Source organism: Dermochelys coriacea, chromosome 26 (assembly GCF_009764565.3).
Source record: "Dermochelys coriacea isolate rDerCor1 chromosome 26, rDerCor1.pri.v4, whole genome shotgun sequence".
In the NCBI taxonomy this organism is placed as follows: Eukaryota; Metazoa; Chordata; order Testudines; family Dermochelyidae; genus Dermochelys; species Dermochelys coriacea.
This window is the reverse complement of record NC_050093.1, coordinates 13,854,761-13,872,971: the sequence shown is the minus strand read 5'-3', so window position 1 is coordinate 13,872,971 and position 18,211 is coordinate 13,854,761. Positions and strand designations below refer to the sequence as shown.

The 18,211-nt window shown below is 50.0% G+C and overlaps 1 protein-coding gene across 1 annotated transcript in view; it reads right to left on the bottom strand.

Moving 5' to 3' along the window:
• Positions 1-18,211, bottom strand: part of DBNL (drebrin like) — a 36,252-nt gene that overhangs the window by 3,331 nt on the left and 14,710 nt on the right. The window contains exons 7-12 of the mRNA XM_038384940.2: positions 15,238-15,389; positions 12,591-12,645; positions 12,019-12,093; positions 10,484-10,589; positions 7,974-8,126; positions 1,961-2,088 (exon numbers count right to left, since the gene is read on the bottom strand). Of these exons, the coding sequence (XP_038240868.1) occupies positions 1,961-2,088; positions 7,974-8,126; positions 10,484-10,589; positions 12,019-12,093; positions 12,591-12,645; positions 15,238-15,389 (669 nt within the window). The remainder of the gene's footprint in view (positions 1-1,960; positions 2,089-7,973; positions 8,127-10,483; positions 10,590-12,018; positions 12,094-12,590; positions 12,646-15,237; positions 15,390-18,211) is intronic.

Below are 18,211 nucleotides of genomic sequence, written 5' to 3'. Positions count from 1 at the left end.
GTAGCAGTCTGTTCGCCAACTGCAGTCATGTTATAAGGACTGTGCTATGGGGACACATACCAGACCATCCCATGCAAACAAACACCCCTGTAACAGCGTGAACAGAACACATGTAACCATTCAAATATTGGTCTCTGTCCCCAATAGAAGAACAAGAGGGTTCTCCGCAGGCAGATTTTCTTTCACCTCCCCAAAGGGCTGCAGTGGAACTCACTGCCCAATGGTGAACCTGACAACAACAGAAAGGCACGGATGGCTCTGCTTGTTGGACCACAGCTACTTTATCCCGTCCTGACACAAATCAGAGAGGCAGCATGGCCCAGGGGCTAGAGCACTAGCCTGGGACATCGGAGACTGGGGTCCAATAGACTACCTGCCTGATCCTGGACAAGCCACTTGTCACAGAATTATAGAAATGCAGGGCTGGAAGGGACCCTGAGTCTCTCTCTGGGCCTGGACAATGCGGATCATAGCACTGCCCTACCTCATGGGGTGCTGTCAGGATAGATAAATCCAGTAGCGATTGTGAGGTGCTGAGATACTACCCCACAGGGGGGCAGAGAAGTACCCTGGGTACAAACTAGGTTACACTGAACTACAAAATCTGTAAAAAACTCGAGAAAATATGGACCAGATACCAAAAATAATGCAGGAATCACAAAAATGCCAGCTATGGAAAAATCTTCTCAATGTTTCTAAACGAGCATTAGTGCCAAATAGCAAAGGAGATGAAACTTGCAGTTTAAAAGGCAGTATCAGAAGCACTGACATTCTAACTGCACAAAGAGGGACTGCAACGCAAGAAAAAGGAAGTTTGATCTGGGCTGATACCGCCCAAGGGAGGAGAGCTCTCCAGCTTCATACTAAGCTTGTTGATATTAATCTATGCAACATTTACCAACCTACCGTATGCAACTACAGGTTGATGCTTTAAACTGAAACATTCACACTATGGGAGTGGAAAAACTACCACAAATAAGGAATCATCTTCTGCTAAACCCAAGCCTGGAAAGAATTTAACCCCAATCAAGAGAAAACAAATCTTTATACACTACTTCACCCAGAAAAGCTTAGAAACAAACAACAAAACCTTTAAGAAGTGACTTTGTAACTCTACAGGCCAGAAGTACCCTTATGATCCTCAAGTTTGATTTGCAAATCACAGACCAGAGACCACCACCAAGAGATTCCTGGCTGAGCTTTAAAAACATTAAGAAAAAGGGATTTAATCTTGATTGAATGATCAGAAGTGATGGAGAATCCACCACATCGGGTTGTTCCACTGGTCAGTTACCCCCCCATTTTTACAACATTTGTGCCATATTTCCAGTTATTTGTCTGAAGTTTTAACTCCCATCCCTGGGATCTTGATAGACTTTACCTTTGTCTGCTAGGTTATAGAGCTCTCTGCAGACAGATATCTTTTCCCTCTGTCAATGTTCCCTCCAATTTTTTCCATCCATGTGCAGAATGAATTTTGCTATGTCCACCAATATGGAGGTGACGTGTGGTGGGGGTGGGGCCAAGGGGGCTCAGAGCTGGGGTGCGGGAGGTGAGGCACTGGCTGGGGTGCAGGCTCTGAGGTGGGGCCAGGGATGAGGGGTTCAGGGTGCGGGAGGGGGCTCAGGGCTGGGGCAGGGGGTTGGGGGATTGAGGGCTCCAGCTGGGGATGTGGGCTCTGGGGTGGGGCTAGGGATGAGGGGCCTGGGGTGGAGGCTGCCCCGAAGCAGCAGCGGGGAGAGAGGACTCCCCCCAGCTCTCTTCCCCCGCCGCAGCAGCTCCGGGGCTGGGGGGAGTTCGGTGCGTGGCCCTTGATGGCCTCCTACATGGCCATGCAGGCATACACCTTACAGGGAACTTAGCCCCCTATATGTACTTCTAGGCCGTGATCTAGTCATCTCAATCTTCTTCATGTCAAACAGATTGAGCCAAACACCCCTGTTTCCGTGACGAAACCCACCTGAGTGGGGGGCTCTTCATAGACAGCGGACTCATCAGGGGGTTCCTCGTATAGAGCGTCCTCTTCCACTTGCGGCTGGGATACCGGGGGGACTGGACTGTACTTGGTGTCCTGCACAGCAGTGTCACCTGGAAAGAAACGCAGAACAGCTTGTGGCGTCAAACCCCTCACACACTGGCCCCTCCCTCCCGTCAGAGCCACGTGCCGGTCAGCTTTCTGAACCAAGCTCTGACCCATAGACAGAGCCTGAGGAGGTACCAGATCACGATCAGACTTGGGTATGCAGAAGGGGGCACCCGGAGGAAATGATCAGTGCATCAGGGTTGACAGCTTACAGCTCCTTCCATCCCTCTGAGTTTTGGAGAGAGGGGTTGGGCCTGGTTAACACTTATTTCGTATGGAAAATAGCTCCCCATCCAATGGAAAATGTTGCCAAAAAATCCATCTGTCAAAATTTTCCAGTTTTCATCCCCCACTGTCTCAAAAAAAATTGTAAAGGGCTGGGGGGAAATCACCTCCTAACCAGCTCCAGTAACAGGAAGACAAGGAGCAAGAAGGAAGAGAGGAGACCTGAGAACAGGCGGGTAAGATCACATTGGGCCACAGAGATGAACACAAGGAGCGTGCGTTAGAGCCCAGGAGGAGTTAGAGGAAGGGGCGATGGAGCTAGAGAGTAATGATTTTAGCAATGCTTTTTTGGTAGATTGGAGACGAGGAAGGGGAATGGGCAACAAGATTGGGGTGTGGGAAGGAGAAAAGGTTCAGAGAATCACAGAAACTGGAAATGGACAAGCTTTATCAGATCCTCCAGCCGCTCTCCCGGGGCTATACAAGCGTGGGACCTTACATAGCATTTTCTACTATTGTATCCAGTCTGCTCAGAGAGCTGAGAGAGTGGAAACCGTCAGAGCCACTGTGGGACTTCCTCACCAGGAACAAGGGTGGTGGGTCTCGTGAGACATCTAAACCTTTAGGCCAAGTCTACCTGATGAAATGCAGGTGTGGTGTACCGGGGTTGTCAGCAATCGCATTTGCTGAACATGGTTTGTTCTTGTCTGCCCCTACAGCCAAACTGCATGCAGACAGGGTCATTAGGGGGACATTTCAAGGCACTAGAGGTGCTAGGGAGAAGCCTGTGTCCATGGCTGTGTCGATGTAAGGAATGATTAAAAAAAAAAAAAAAAAAAAAAAAAAAAAACCCACCTCCTGGAAGCTAAGTTTAGATGATTACAGAGGCAGCTTAAAGTTCAAGTGCTCTGCCATGACCTTCTTGAAATGCTTCTGGTTCCACATGCAGGGCCATTTAAACGGGGGGGCTCCAGAATCTCAAGGGGTGGAAGATGATGTTGAGAGGAGAGGTTAAGTTTATTAGATGCAGAACTGGCAGGGGAGCCTATTCAAAGGAGACAAGCTCCATCTTAACCAAATCAGGCACTGGAAGAGGGAAGGAGGTTTATTTAACTAAAGGCCGATTGGGAGCTGAGAGGCTGGGGAGCACTCAGTTAGGAAGACACACCTGATAGAGGGGTCAGCAGCAACAGGGAAACTATGCAGGCAATAAAGGACAGGATGGATGTTACAGCTGCTCTGGCGGAAGGACAGCATGAGGTCACAGAGACATTAACAGGGTTTCCCTCCCCAAACTAATCTGTAAGCAGAGCTGTATCCTCCTCCAAAACCCTCCCGAGACGCACTTCTCCCCTGGGGCCTATGGGACATCACCAGTGCACAATGGCCAGGCTAAGGCCAGACATCTTATTACCAACCCAGCCCCCACCCTCGACCCTGAAGACCGTGCACACAACCAGTCTAGGTAGCCACAGGCGCTCATCACCATTCCCCTTGTCCATCTTCTTCCCACGCCCTCTGCTTGTTAGGGGCTGTCCTTTCCTATGCAGAGCCCAGGTCAACGGGGCTCCTGAGAGCTGCTAGGCAATGTGCGAACAAGCCATTTCAGATCACAATGTCAGCAGCTGCCTGCTTCCCCTCAGGATCCCATACAGCGATGGGAAGGACGCAATCCAGGAGACGGACTGACAGCGGGATGCTGCTGCTGCAGGTTAGCCCTAAGCCTGACCAAGTTTAGGGTTCTCTCTCCTCCGCACAACAGCGACCCCTAGTGGGGAATGCATGAATACATACCAGTTTCAACACAGTGATAGTACGGAACCTGCTATGGTCTCATGTTCCTTGAAATACAGAAGCTGGTTGCTTCAGAGTCAGAGTTTAAGCCCAGAAGGGACCATCAGATCATCTAGTCTGACCTCCTGTTTAGCACAGGCCATCAGCACCACCCAGCACACGCACACACTAAACCCAACCACCCAAGTTAGACCTGCTTTGTGCAGCGCCTCCCCCGCATGCAGCTTTCAGGGGCTCTAGTGGTTTGTGTCTGAAGGAAAGAAGCAGGCGGAGAGGAGAGTCGGTCACCAGCTCTAATCCTAGACCCGTGGCACCATCCAAACCATCTCTCCATGCTGAATCCCTGCAGGGCTGCCTGTGAGAAGGAACCAACCCTCTCAGCACTAAGGGAGAAAACAGGGGGTGAAGGTAGCAGGTGCCAGGACCAGGTACGGGAAGAGGAAGAGATGCAGCAAAGAGAACTTCACTGCAATGTGGCTGATGCATATTCAGCGGAGCCAAGTAGCTATAGGGCAGCACGCTTGAGTTAGAAACTCATACAGGGAAGGGGCTGCTTCAGTGCTGCAAAGCATCAGCTAGCTGGAGGAAAGGCCATTTGCAACTCAAAGAGGCATGCAAGGAAACCAGAAACAAAGCAGGACTGGTCAGAGAAGGCTAGATCCATGGATAACTTTGTCCTATATGTCCGTGCTGCCCCTGGTAGGAAGCTCTCTGCAGCAAGGACACTGCCAGGCTTCCCTCCCACTCTGAACAGTCAAAACATTTGGCTCCTGAGGACACTGTTATAAAAGAGACGTGATGTCTCAGAACGTACATCAGAGAATTAAGCCTCTGGCAGCTTTGCTGTAACCCAGGGATCAGGCCTATTGTCAGCTTCCTTATCACCAAAGCCAGAACAACAGTAATCCTGAACTCTTCCAGCTCAAAGACCTCATTATCCCCATTTTACAGATGGGAAAATTGAGGCACAGAACAGGGCAGTCACTTTACCACTTGTTTACTGTGTGAACGTGGGTGAGATGGGAATAGAACCCAGGTCTCTCAAGTCCCAGCCCAGTGCACTATTCAACAGGCCAGACGAGCCAAGCACATTGAGACTTGTATTTTATTACAGCATTTGGAGTAGTGGACATAAGAACAGCCACACTGGGCCAGACAAAAGGTCCATCTAGCCCACTATCCTGTCTTCCGACAGTGGCCAATGCCAGGTGCCCCTGAGGGAATGAACAGAACAGGGAATCATCAAGTGATCCATCCCCTGTTGCCCATTGCCAGCATCTGGCAAACAGAGGCTAGGGACACCATCCCTACTCATTCTGGCTAATAGCCATTGTTGGACCTATCCTCCATGAACTTATCTAGTTCTTTTTTGAACCGTTATAGTCTTGGCCTTCACATCCTCTGGCAGGGAGTTCCACAGGTTGACTGTGCATTGTGTGAAAAAATACTTCCTTTTGTTTGTTTTAAATTTGCTGCCTATTAATTTCATTTGGTGACCCTAGTTCGTGTGTTACGAGAAGGAGTAAATAACACTTCCTTATTTACTTTCTCCACACCAGTCATGATTTTATAGACCTCTATCATATCCCCCCTTAGTTGTCTCTTTTCCAAGCTGAAAAGCCCCAGTCTTATTCATCTTTCCTCAAATGGAAGCTGTTCATTTTTGTTGCTCTTTTCTGAAACTTTTCCATTTCCAATATGTTCCTACGAATTTTACAAGGTGGTTATACTGATGTACCAAATTCCCCAGGTTCCCTTGAACCTCTTGGGATGGAACCTTTCTATGTTGGGTCCCAGAGAACGCATTCTGGGGACAATCTGAAAGAAAACCCAGAAGTATCCTTTTTCAGCTTTAAAAAAAAATAGAGATGTTCTCCACGAGTAACTTAAAAATGGGTGAATTTCAGTACTTCAACCTTTTAGCACTCTGTCCTCCAAGAAGCATAACCTTGTAACAGTGCACAAAGGAAATAAAAGGAATGTTGTACTCCACAGTAAAAATAATTTGTGGAGGAAAGGGGGTGTCACAATAAGCCTGGGTGTCACTTTAAGTATGGAGTTGCAACCAGCACCTCTACAGCTCAGGAAGATTAGGCAAAGCAGAATCATAGCCCATGACCCCGATGTGCAAGGTGCTGTACAAACACAGAACTCCTCCATGTTGTATGTACTGTGACATTTAGGTCATATTAAATAGCCTAACTAGAAATAAAAATAATAATAATATTAAATATCTGCAATGCAGGGGAGTTTGTGTTACTGTGAGAGATCCTTCCCTTTTGCACACTCTGGATTTTGCATCTGAACATGCAACGTAAACGTTGTGTTACTGTTGATTTAAAATACATTGTATCCTTGTTTTGTTTTTAAAAGAAAATAAAGGAAAAGAAGAGAAAAGGAGCCACCTGTGTGTTTTACTTAATTTTAATACATTTGAAAAGCACCTAACACACTTAAATACATAAACTGGGCCCTGCTAACTGAGCACATTCAGACAAGCGCTCTCAAGTATGCTTGCTTTTAGATTTTTAGGCATCTCTTCCTGTCATAAATATAAAGGGAAGAGTAAACACCTTTAAAATCCCTCCTGGCCAGAGGAAAAACCCTTTCATCTGTAAAGGGTTAAGAAGCTAGGATAACCTCGCTGGCACCTGACCAAAATGACCAATGAGGAGACAAGGTACTTTCAAAGCTGGAGAGGGGGAGAAACAAAGGGTCTGTGTCTGTCTGAGTGATGCTTTTGCCGGGGACAGATCAGGAATGGAGTCTTAGAACTTAGTAAGTAATCTAGCTAGAGATGCGTTAGATTCTGTTTTCTTTAAATGGCTGAGAAAAGAAGCTGTGCTGAATGGAATGGATATTCCTGTTTTTGTGTCTTTTTGTAACTTAAGGTTTTGCCTAGAGGGATTCTCTATGTTTTGAATCTAATTACCCTGTAAGGTATTTACTATCCTGATTTTACAGAAGTGATTCTTTTTACTTTTTCTTCTATTAAAATTCTTCTTCTAAGAAACTGAATGCTTTTTCATTGTTCTTAAGATTCAAGGGTTTGGGTCTGTGGTCACCTATGCAAATTGGTGAGGACTTTTATCAAATCTTCCCCAGGAAAGGAGGGTTAAGATTTGGGAGGATTTTGGGGGGGAAAGACGTTTCCAAATGAACTCTTTCCCAATAACTGGTGTCAGCCGTTTGGTGGTGGCAGGGAAAGTCCAAGGGCAAAAGGTAAAATAGTTTGTACCTTGGGGAAGTTTTAACCTAAGCTGGTAAAAGTAAGTTCAGGAGGTTTTCATGCAGGTCCCCACATCTGTACCCTAGCGTTCAGAGTGGGGAAGGAACCTTGACACTTCCCCACAGCGAAAGCCTGCTGGCTCATAAAGACCATTCACCTGCACAGTTTGGAGCCCAGCCATTGGAGTTATTGGTGAGCAAAAAAGACAAAATGCTGAGAAGCTGGATTATTCCCCACTCTCCAATAATGCCAGCAGCTGAAAGGACCGTCTTCAGACTTAACAAACAAAGTCATTCCTGGTCTGATATACAGCAAGCAAAGTTTCTGATCCAAAGGAGATTTTTTCAGAAAGTTATGGGCATGTGAAGACAGAATGAAACTAAGCCACGACAACCTTAAAAATATCTTGTACTACTGCAGAAGCCACAATAGCTGGCAGACCTGCTCCGAGAGCCAAAGTGAAAGCTCTCCCCTGGTGACATAGGTGCTGGAACTAGGGGGGCTGCTGCACTCCCTGGCTTGAAGTGGTTTTCATTATATACATGGTTCACAGTTTGGATCAATGGCTCTTAGCACCCCTACTATAAAAATTGTTCCAGCACCGCTGCCTAGTGACCTGATGGGGAAGGTAAAGCAACTCACCTGAGCCAGGAATCGGAGAGGCTGGAGGTGTCTCCTGAGCAGAGGGATGGACAAGGGAGGGTGGATGAAAGGCCTGGGCAGCTGAGTGGACTGGGGAGGCCGGAGCGTGGACAGGGCTGCTCTCCTTCTGCAGGAAGGGGCTCCGTAGCTTGCCTGGGAAGGATGAAAGCAAAAAACACACTAGGCACTTCAAGCAAGCAAGCGAGCTTTTCAGAGAAGAGTACAAATGGGAAATACCTACTCTTTGCTCCACCATCTCTGCGCTTACCCCTTTCGAAGCAGCTATAGCAGTCGGAACCAACTGTTCCGGTGCGGCACTGCTCTGAAAAGTGACTCGGGAGAAACGGCACCTTCTCACTCAGTTGATCTGCCCCCGAAATCTGTGGGATTTACTGTCCGAGACACAGTCTTATTGCCTAGTATTCCTGAGTCCCAGTCCAGGGACTACCACAAGAGCATCCTATCACTTTCTATATCCCCTGCTACACTGTTACAACAAAAGGCAGAATGCGAGGCGGGGGTCCTATGGACAACAGCCTCATTCACTCCCCAAACCCGCTTCAGCTGCTATCCATCCTGTGCACTAAACAAGGCAGGTGTCCCTTTGGAAGCATATGCACAAGGAGGCCAAATTAAGGTTGCAGGGGAACCTCCATTTTGGCATTGCCTAACTTCTGAGTGCTTGACTTTGCAAAGGTAATATAACATTCTTTTAGTTTACTTTTCCATATGACATTTCCTAGGTTTTAAGAGAAAACTGCAAAAACAAAAGTGCCCTCATGTGGAACCACAGACTGCAGCCGTGGGTCATCAGCAGGCTTTGACCCTCAGTTCTGTAGGAAAGTCCTCTACCCCCGGAGCTAAAGGAATAGAAACTAGCTACAGGCAGCTGTTATCGTCTATGTCCACCACTAGAGGGGGATGTTACACACACTTTCCCAGCAAAAAGAAAAGGAGTACTTGTGGCACCTTAGAGACTAACAAATTTATTAGAGCATAAGCTTTCGTGAGCTACAGCTCACTTCATCGGATGTGAGCTGTAGCTCACGAAAGCTTATGCTCTAATAAATTTGTTAGTCTCTAAGGTGCCACAAGTACTCCTTTTCTTTTTCCCAGCAAGGCTCTGCCTACCCTGCACAGTGCACAATTCTGCTAGACAGCAGTGGAGTGTGGAGTATCACGGGTCTTAGGTTCTAATCGTGGCTCTGGGAAGGGACTGTTACAGCAGCGATGGAGGTTACAACCTAGCCAAGTATATAGCCGTGTTACTTGAGGGAGGCAGTGTGGCTAAGTGAATAAGACTCGGGTCTCATATTAAGAAACCCGCGTTCTGTTCCCTTCTCTGCCAGACATGACTATGTGAGCCACAATAAGGGTTGTGAAGCTCAAAGCAACATTAAAAGCAGTCAGCGGGAGAGGCACGATTTGAATTACCACTCGCCTGGCTTCCAACACAGCGTGATCTCAGACTAAAGAGTATTTTGCTGGGAGGGTGCAAGCGGGTAGCTATTTAACTGAGCGAGGCTTTTGGGCATGCCCGGTGCAGACAGGATGTTCAGTGAATTAAGTCTTGAACCAATACTACGATGCATATACAAATGACAATTTCCTGGGACGAATCACCAGGTTTGGCCAACTTGACTTTTAGGACAGCAGAGGCACCTCTTTCACAGCAGGACTATCTGCTGTCAAATTTCAAGTACCTACTGCAAACCCTGGAGATGCCAGAGTTGTTCGAAGCAGCAGATGGAAAACGTCTAAACATCGGAAGAAGCATCTGTTTTTCCTGCCACTTGTGCTCAAAAGCAGCAGCAATATTTCTGAACTTTCAGCGCCGTGGAACACAAAGCAAGACATTTTCCACTGCTCCACTAAGCTACTGCTTGCTTATTTACCAACGGCCATACAGGGAGTCTGTGGCAAAGCAGGGATTGAACCCAGTTCTTCCATCCTAGTACCCTAGCTACATCACCATTCCTCCTTTTAAGAGGTCTTCCCTTGTGGTGCTGAAGATCCCTGGTTCAAATTGGAGTGGTGAAGCTAGTGAAAATCATGGAAGACAGGGTCTCTTCTAGACTTAATATTCACAAACCTATTTTTGCTGAAGCATTAAAAAAGTTCAGGAGACAGCAGAGACAAGCATGGAAAATCTCAGCCTCAACAGCCAGGTGAAGTTATTAGCTGCTGAAAAAGAGAAGCTTATAATGGGAAGCGTTTGACAATCTTATCTCTAGGCATTGCTCCACCTATACTGCAGGTCACACAGTGGTGTGATAGGAGTTTTATCAGAACTGGAATGACCACTGTAACTCACATGCCGCCTCTGGCACTCAGGAGTCACATGCCTATCCCAAACACATGCTGATAACACCTTCGTATCACACGTTCCCTATGTATTTACCTGTAAGCTGTATGTTAACATGGCATTGACAGTGTCTTTCCTGAGGAGCTTTATAACCCCTGAACAGGCTATCAGTGCTCTCTGCTGATGTCCCACTCTTGCTTTATACCTGGTTGGGAACTGAAGGCTGCTGTTTCTGAGGGCATAGACCTCTCCTTCTGTTTGAAGATGTCTCGTGGGTTCACTGATCTTTGTGCTATCAGCGATGCTGCTTCCTGGGAGGAAAAAAGAGAGCACACACATCCACGTAAGACACAAGCCACTATTCCCATGGTTGGATAATCGATTCTGTCACCTGGCTCTTCAATACGTGATGCTGCCGATGGTTTGGTTTTCAAGGTAAGAACCCATCTCATTTTCTAGATCCCTGGGTATTGTTCACCCACTTGCCTAGAACAGCTTTAGAACAGTTCTGTTCATTTCCTTCACCTAGGTACAAGTCAGTGCTGAGAGGTCACTTGTATTCATCAGCTCCAAAGTCCTAGAGGGGTTTGGTTTCATCACTGTTACTGTGTGAGCTGTAGCTCACAAAAGCTTATGCTCAAATAAATTTGTTAGTCTCTAAGGTGCCACAAGTACTCATTTTCTTTGTGCTGTGTACGTTTTCAACTGAGTAATTAACCAATGGTACAATTTACCCAGGGTCGTGGTGGAGTCTCCATCACTGAGCGTTTTTAAATCAAGACTGGATGTTTTTCTAAATCCTCTAGGAATTATTGTGGGGACTCTCTCTAGACTGTGTGATACAGATCAGACTAGATGATCACAATGGTCCTTTTCTGGCCTTGGACTCGACAAGGCCTCTGGTAGAATGGATATGGTGGTATCATGGGACGTAGTCACAACCCTCTGATGGCACCAAGGCCTATGTTACCACCTTGCCCTGTGATTCCTTCTCAGCCCTGGCCCTCGGCCTGCATGAAACAGGCAGCTGGAAAACATGGTGTCACCAGTATGGCACATGGAGGCTCTTGCTTGTTCTGTTAAAGTCCTCTATTGGGGAGCTCTACACAAGCAGCAGACAGGCCTCACTTCTGACTGGGAATTCAACTGGGAAGCCTAAATTTCACCTCCCCCACCCAGAAATACAGGAAAGTTGTAGGAAGAACAAGACCCAGCCACTAGGGCAGGAGACCAGCAGCCATCAGTGGAGGCCTGGAGCAAGCCCCTGCACCCATAGGATAGGCTGGGGGAGGGCAGCGAAAGCTCCCCAGCCCCCAGGAGCATCAGGGACAAGCACCTATGCCACCAAGAGAAGCATGGGCATGAGGAGGCAGATAGGAATCCATACCCCTCAGAAGACCCACAGCCCACAACAAGGGGAACAGGCCAACCAGCTCTCAGGAGACCCAAAGCCAGCTGTGCGGGCCTTAGAAAGTAATTCAGAGCCCCCAGGAGAAAAGCACCCAGCTGAAGAGCCAGGCAGGTGAGGCAATACATGTGACTGCTGCATCTGAATAGTCCACGCTGGCTCCCCAGCACTCTGAGGGGAAGGGAGCAAAGGAAGGGTTACAGCGAGGGTCGGTTCACTCCGTGTGCACTTAGAAGTGGCAGGAAAAGGAGGGCACTGCCCCGCCACGGACTGCCCGTGGGCCCGGCTGGCGCAGCTGGCAGCAGATCATGGGAGCGCCTCCTCTCACGTACCTGAGCTTTCTCCACAGACTCACTCCTCCGGAGGCCCCTCCGCTGGGCGGCCTGATGCTCCTCTTCCTGCTCCTTCTGCAGCACAAGACAACCCTTTGCTCTCGCAGTCACAGAGGCAAGGATCTCTCACCCAGCCCCCATGTCAAATCCCGCCCTGAAACGTGGCTTCCCCTGGCTCCAGGGGGATGGGAACGAGGAGCAGCGTTGGAAGGAGGGTCATTACAGAGCCAGCCAGCCAAATTCTGGATACACCCAGTGTGCCCGGCTTTGGAACCTGCCTATGAGAGTGGCCGACAGCTGATGCTCTGACAAAGCCACTCTCTGTCCAATGGCCAGATGGACAGTTCTGCAGGTGATGGACGAGTCATTCCTGACCCCTACACACGTTCCGCATGGGAAGCCCTGACACTGCCTCAGCCTGTCTAGGTATAATGTTGCTCTGTCTGGAGCTCCCTCAGACGCAGTCCACGCTGCGCTATTCTAGGAGACCCTGCCCGTTCCCCAGATTCCCCCTCCCTTCCTGCAAGAGTCCCGAATAAGAGGTCAAAGGGACGGCGACTGTCAAAACTCACCCATTGCCGCTTCTCCTTGTCCCTGCTCTGGGTATCCTGCTGCTGCTGGAATTTCCTGCCGTTGTAAATAAACTGGAGTTAAATAATAACCAGGCCAAGTCGCTGGCTCTGCCCCCCATGCAGCCCAGTTGGGCGGAGCTCCCCGGCTCTCTGCTGCTGCAAACTGCACAGTCAACCTTACAGCTGGGTGCGGCCCTCACTCCTTCCCCAAAATTGTCGATTTAGGGGCTCCCCTCTGTCATATGAGCAATCCCCATCCTTGCCATAGCATTCACAAGGAAGGACCCCCCACCCACCCATTCCCAGACTTCCTCATCACCGCAGCAAGCACCTGGCAGCCGAGCCTGTGGGGCAAACAGGCTGCAGCGCAGGGGCCCCTAGGGCTAGCTCCAGGAGCGGGAGGGAAGGTGAAGCATTCCCCAAGGTTCCAGCTTAATATGGGAGGGATGGGGCGGGGGTGAGGATAGATGTGTCAGCCCCGAGAGGAGACTACCCCCTACCCCACTATCACAGTCATGTAGGTGGGGCCCCTGGGCAGCAGCAAGGAGATGTGGCCACTCCAGCTTCTCTGATCGCTTTTCACGCAACATCACGGGGCCCTTTCCCTCCCAACACACCCTTCAGGGGTGGCGGAAAGAACTCCCTGACCAGAGGGGCCTGGGCAGACACAGACTGGGGGGCTGTTCCTCCCCCTCAACCCCGGGCTCTGTGAAAGGAATGCTGAGTCCTGGCCCCACTGGAAGGACGAAGGGAGATCAGAGCCCATGTGGACAGTTTCTAGTGGCAGTAAAATCAGCCATCACTCTCCCTGCCCCGTGTCCTTAGTGGCAGAGAAGTTTGGGGGGAGGAAGGGGTTGCTATATCCAGCCCCCGCTCAGGAGGGCAAGGGGTGCGCATTGCTGCCTGTTTCTTTGGCAGGGGGTGGTGCTGGTACCCATCCTACCCCCTGTGCCTATCAATGCATGGCTTTGGGGATGGGCTTGCTCCCTGCCAGTCTATCATGCTCCTTGCTGGCTCTGGGGTGCCTCTGGTGCACTACTCATACCGCCGCTGGGGGTACAGGACCAATGAGACTCCCTGTCAGACTCCAAGCAGGGCCAAGGCTCACTCTTGTTAGGATGAGCTATAAAACACCCCCAAAACATACTACAGTCTCACACCAAAAGGGTTAACAGAGTCAAGGTTGCCAGACTGCAGAATCCACCAACACAGACCCCCAAAGAACATGGAAATAAGCAGTTACATTCCTCAACAGCCCTGCACTGCAACCAACAGGCACCCTTCAGCTCCAGCCACATTTGCTGCTTATATTGTGTGGCCTTGAGAGATTGCAATGTCCTAGAGCTGTAGGTGTGTGTATTTGGGGGGGAAGGGAATGTCCCTAAATGCGGGACAGGGTCAGAGTGCAAATGGTGAATGTAAGAGGTGCTACTGTAGCATTCAGGGAACCTTCTGTGAATGGGTGAGCTGTGCTTTCAGCCATGGTTTCAACACCTAGCATTTGTTTTTAGGTAGCAGCGACAGAACTGAGATCTGCGCGTGTGCCGGGGCAGTAGACATATTGCCAGCGACCAACACAGTAACAGCCTGGGCATGGACACCACTGTGGTTGTACTGTACAATACTATGGATGGCCACAAGGTTAGATATCAAGATGAGAGAGACACACCTCTAAGGCTGGGCTTATGGTTGCGCCAGTCGGAGCCCTGGTCTGATGGACCGAGCAAGGTCTGTTAGCTGGGGCTCCTCTCTCGAGTCTGAGGGGGCTGTTTGAGGGAGAAGGCAGTTCCAGGGTGCAGGAGGCAAAGTCTTGCCCGTCAGACCAGCCTCCATGCCCTATTGAGGACAGGACAGAGAGGGATGGGGCAGGAAGACTTCAGCTGAAGTTGCTCAACAAGCAGAGCTCTTGGCTCGGCTGTGGAGAAGGCACCTCCTCTGCCTAGGTGATTTACCAGACGGGAGCCCCATCCAACAGAATTTACTAGGCCCTTCGGACCGGGACTCCAGGGCATAGCCTTAACTCTGACCTCAAAGACTATGACACATTAGCGAGTGACTCTTCGTCATACTGCCTAGCAACAGGCAAGCCAGTCGGAGGCTGGAGCTGCGTGTGTCTCCTCACAATTGGGAGGGTGTGTACTGTGGGTGGCTGGCTGTTTGTACAGGAGGCGAGGGTGTTATGGAAGCGAGCAGCCTGGGTGCTTCTGAAAGTGGCTGTTACCTGAATGGTGACTTCCTGGATTTTCAGCAATTGCACGGACACGAAATGCACTGGAGGAACTTTAACCGAGCACTCATGTTGTTGTGTGCGGACAGACAGAGCGAGTCTGCCACTCCCTGAAACCCACCAGGCCACACACTTCCCCCCGTCTGCTGACAGGAATGGGGAGACTGGCACAGTGAAGGGGACGTTGAGGAGAGATGCCAGAGATCTGGCTGGAAGGGCACTGGGACTGTCTTCTGAGGTGAGGGTGGAGCATTCACTACATAGGTTCTTGCCCCTGAGTCCTACGCTCTGCAGCATGAGATTGCTAGCCTGATGGGGAGAATAAAGCAGCCCCTGGGTCAGAGGGAAGGAGACCTGACAGACCCCCTGAGATAAGGGAAGGAAGCTGTTAGAGCATCTCAGTGCAAAGAAGAGACTCACTTCTGAGCATCAATCTCACTGGATCTCTCTTTAAATCTTCGCTCACGCCCAGCTGCTTCCTGCAGCTCCCGCTCCTGGTGCTCTTTGTCCAGCCGCTGTCGCTCCTCATCCGCTCTCCTCTTCTCCTCCAGCCGGCGGTTCTCCTCGTCTTTCTAAGCACAGGAGCATGCCAAGGCTGGTTAAAGCTGCCAGCACGGAAGAAAAATCCCCACAGCTCTCTCACCATGTCTTTGTACTTTAATCACCAACCGTCATGGGAGATTTACAGCTGGTTACCGTGTTGTCCATTACAGCTGGGTGCATCATCAGCTGGACTGTGTGCAGCCCTGATTGCTCTAACGTCACCCCACATACTCCTGGGAGGGCTCCTTCAACCTCCAGGAACTCCACATGGAGGGCAGACCCAAAAACACAGAATCTTCCCTCGAAGACCTTTCTGGCTCATGTAAGCACAAGTCACAGACGCCCTGACAGCGATCAGGGCCATGCCCTGAGACCGAGCCCTCCCCTTCCTGACGGGAACAGAGAACATAACACCTGGGACCTGTAGCCATAGGGCTAGCTTAGCTTTTATTGTAGTCACTGTAACACAAGGAACCTACAGGCCTGTGCTCTGTAAGACATTAGCATAAGCAAGTTAGCATAAGTATAGTCATGTAAAGTAGGCCTGTTACCCTGGACATAGATAAATGGCCTGACAATGACCCTTAGCTGTTGGGGAACTAGGAATAGCTGGCTGAATAGCAGGAGTTGGAACCTAACGGTAACTGGTAACCACAGGAATGTGGAAGCGATAACCACAAAACTGCTTGAGAATGAAAGGACAGGTATGATAATGAGAATTAATATGTTAATCTATCGGTAAGGCTGCAAATCATTCATGGAGGTCAGGGAAATCACGGCTTCCATGACTTTCCATGATCTCTGTGAATTTTGCAGTGCTGGTGTGGCTGATCCCAGCAGCTGGGGAAGCCCTAGGGCCAGCCGCAGCTCTGGCAGACCTGTTAACTCACTCAGGTACTTATCCAGCTGCCATCACCACAGTATCTTCACACCTGATAACCTCCAATACATTTAAGGTCACACACACACACACGCATGCACACACGCGCACGCATGCGCACACACTCCCATGAGGTAAGGCAGGGCTACGGTCCCTATCCTACAGGCAAGGCACAGAGCAGCTAAGTGATTTCCCTTGGGACACTCAAAGGAAGTCTGTAGCAGAGCAGGGAATGGAAGCATGGTCTTCCAAGACCTAGTGCAATTGCCTAACCATTGGACCATCCTTTCTCTGTCTGGCCAGGACTGAAGAAACCACCACTTGTCTCCAGGGTTTAACCTCCGGCTCCTAGGCAGGCTCATGGTTGGTTTACACATGGTATGCATGCAGAAATAACTAGCCTGGTTTCTAAATCTGCCCTGAGCAGCTAATACACAAGAGACTTGCAACACCACCCTACGTGCCAGTACTCTGGATACCTCCAGGCCAGGACCCAGAGACAGCACCGGCTGCTCTGGTAGATGGCCTACCCCATCCATAGCCAGCCTCACATCCTGCTGCCCCTCTCCACAGCATCTCAGAGCATCCATCACCAAATGCGCCTGTCACGTATCCAAGAGGCTGCAGGAGGAACAAAAATGACCTGAAGTGGTTCCGGTCCTTCCCCTCAGACTGAACCCAGAGGGTCCTTATGAGGAGCTCTTCCTCCAACACCCTCCTCAGTGGAGCCCCACAAGGCTCCATCCTCTCCCCATATACAGGAAGCCATTGGAGGGCTGATGACACAGCATGGGCCTGAGTGCCAGCAGGACAAGTACGACCCCCAGCTCCAGACATCCTCCGTGTCAAACGAGGCAGCACCGCTGCCTTGCTCTCTCAGTGTCTCGTCAAAATCGAAAGAGCAGCTGCCCAAGCTGAGTCCAGGCCAGACTGGGTGGCGGGGAGCGCTTTGGAGAACTTGCTTCCTTTGTAACACCGCTCACTGTCAAAGGCACCCGCCCTCAAACTGTTAGCTTGGCCTGCAACCTAGGGCTCCTCTTCAGACTTCTCTCTGCTACCGCATGCCCCAACAGGTGTGGGGCAAAACATGTCCACTTCCAGCTGGGACTGGCGGGGAGATTGCGCTGTCCCATCGGACACAGCCCTGGCCACGGAAATGCTCACATCCGGGACCTGCAGGCTTCATTGTCACAGGGATTTAGATCCAGGGAGGAGTCAAACACCTGTTAAGGACTGCAGCGGCCTGACTGCTTAACCAAACCTGCCGCAGCATTCCACTCAGCACACTGGTTCCCTAGTCACTGCCCTCTTGGGATCCGACCTATTTCCCCGAGAGACCCCTTCCCCTCCAGAGCCATGACCTCCCACGACAGCTACACCCCACTTCAACTGTGAACCTGCCGACCATCAGTGGGAGCCTTGAGAGGGCAGGAGCCCAGACGCTCGCTAGAGCTAGACCAGACTATGGAACTCACTGCTACAAGAGAGAAGAGACCACAAATCTCAGTACATTCAGAACTCAGTATATTCAGAATCCTTACACACACACACACACACACACACACACACACACCTCATCAAGCTAATGATTCAAAAGGCTGGGGAAGAAGAACAGAGCTTATTGTTATTTTGGAAGCTCTCAAGTGCTATGAGATGAGGACCAAACAAGAATCTAGATGGGCACTGAGGGACAGTGCCACAGAGATGAGCTGCCTAGATATGAAAACTTGCACGTCTCCAGTTAACTTTCAGCTGAAGCACAATTTCCTTCCCGCCCTCGCTCCTGCATTCTGGGTTCATGTAGAAATATCAGGACTTCTGCTTACAAACCCGTCAGGACACGCGGGAGTCAGGACTGCTCCCAATACTTTCTCCAGTCACTTCTATAGCCACTGGAAACAGCCACCCCCAAGAAAGCAGAACAAACCCTTCCCATGCCATGAATCCATTACCCAGGAGTCAGCAAAACCC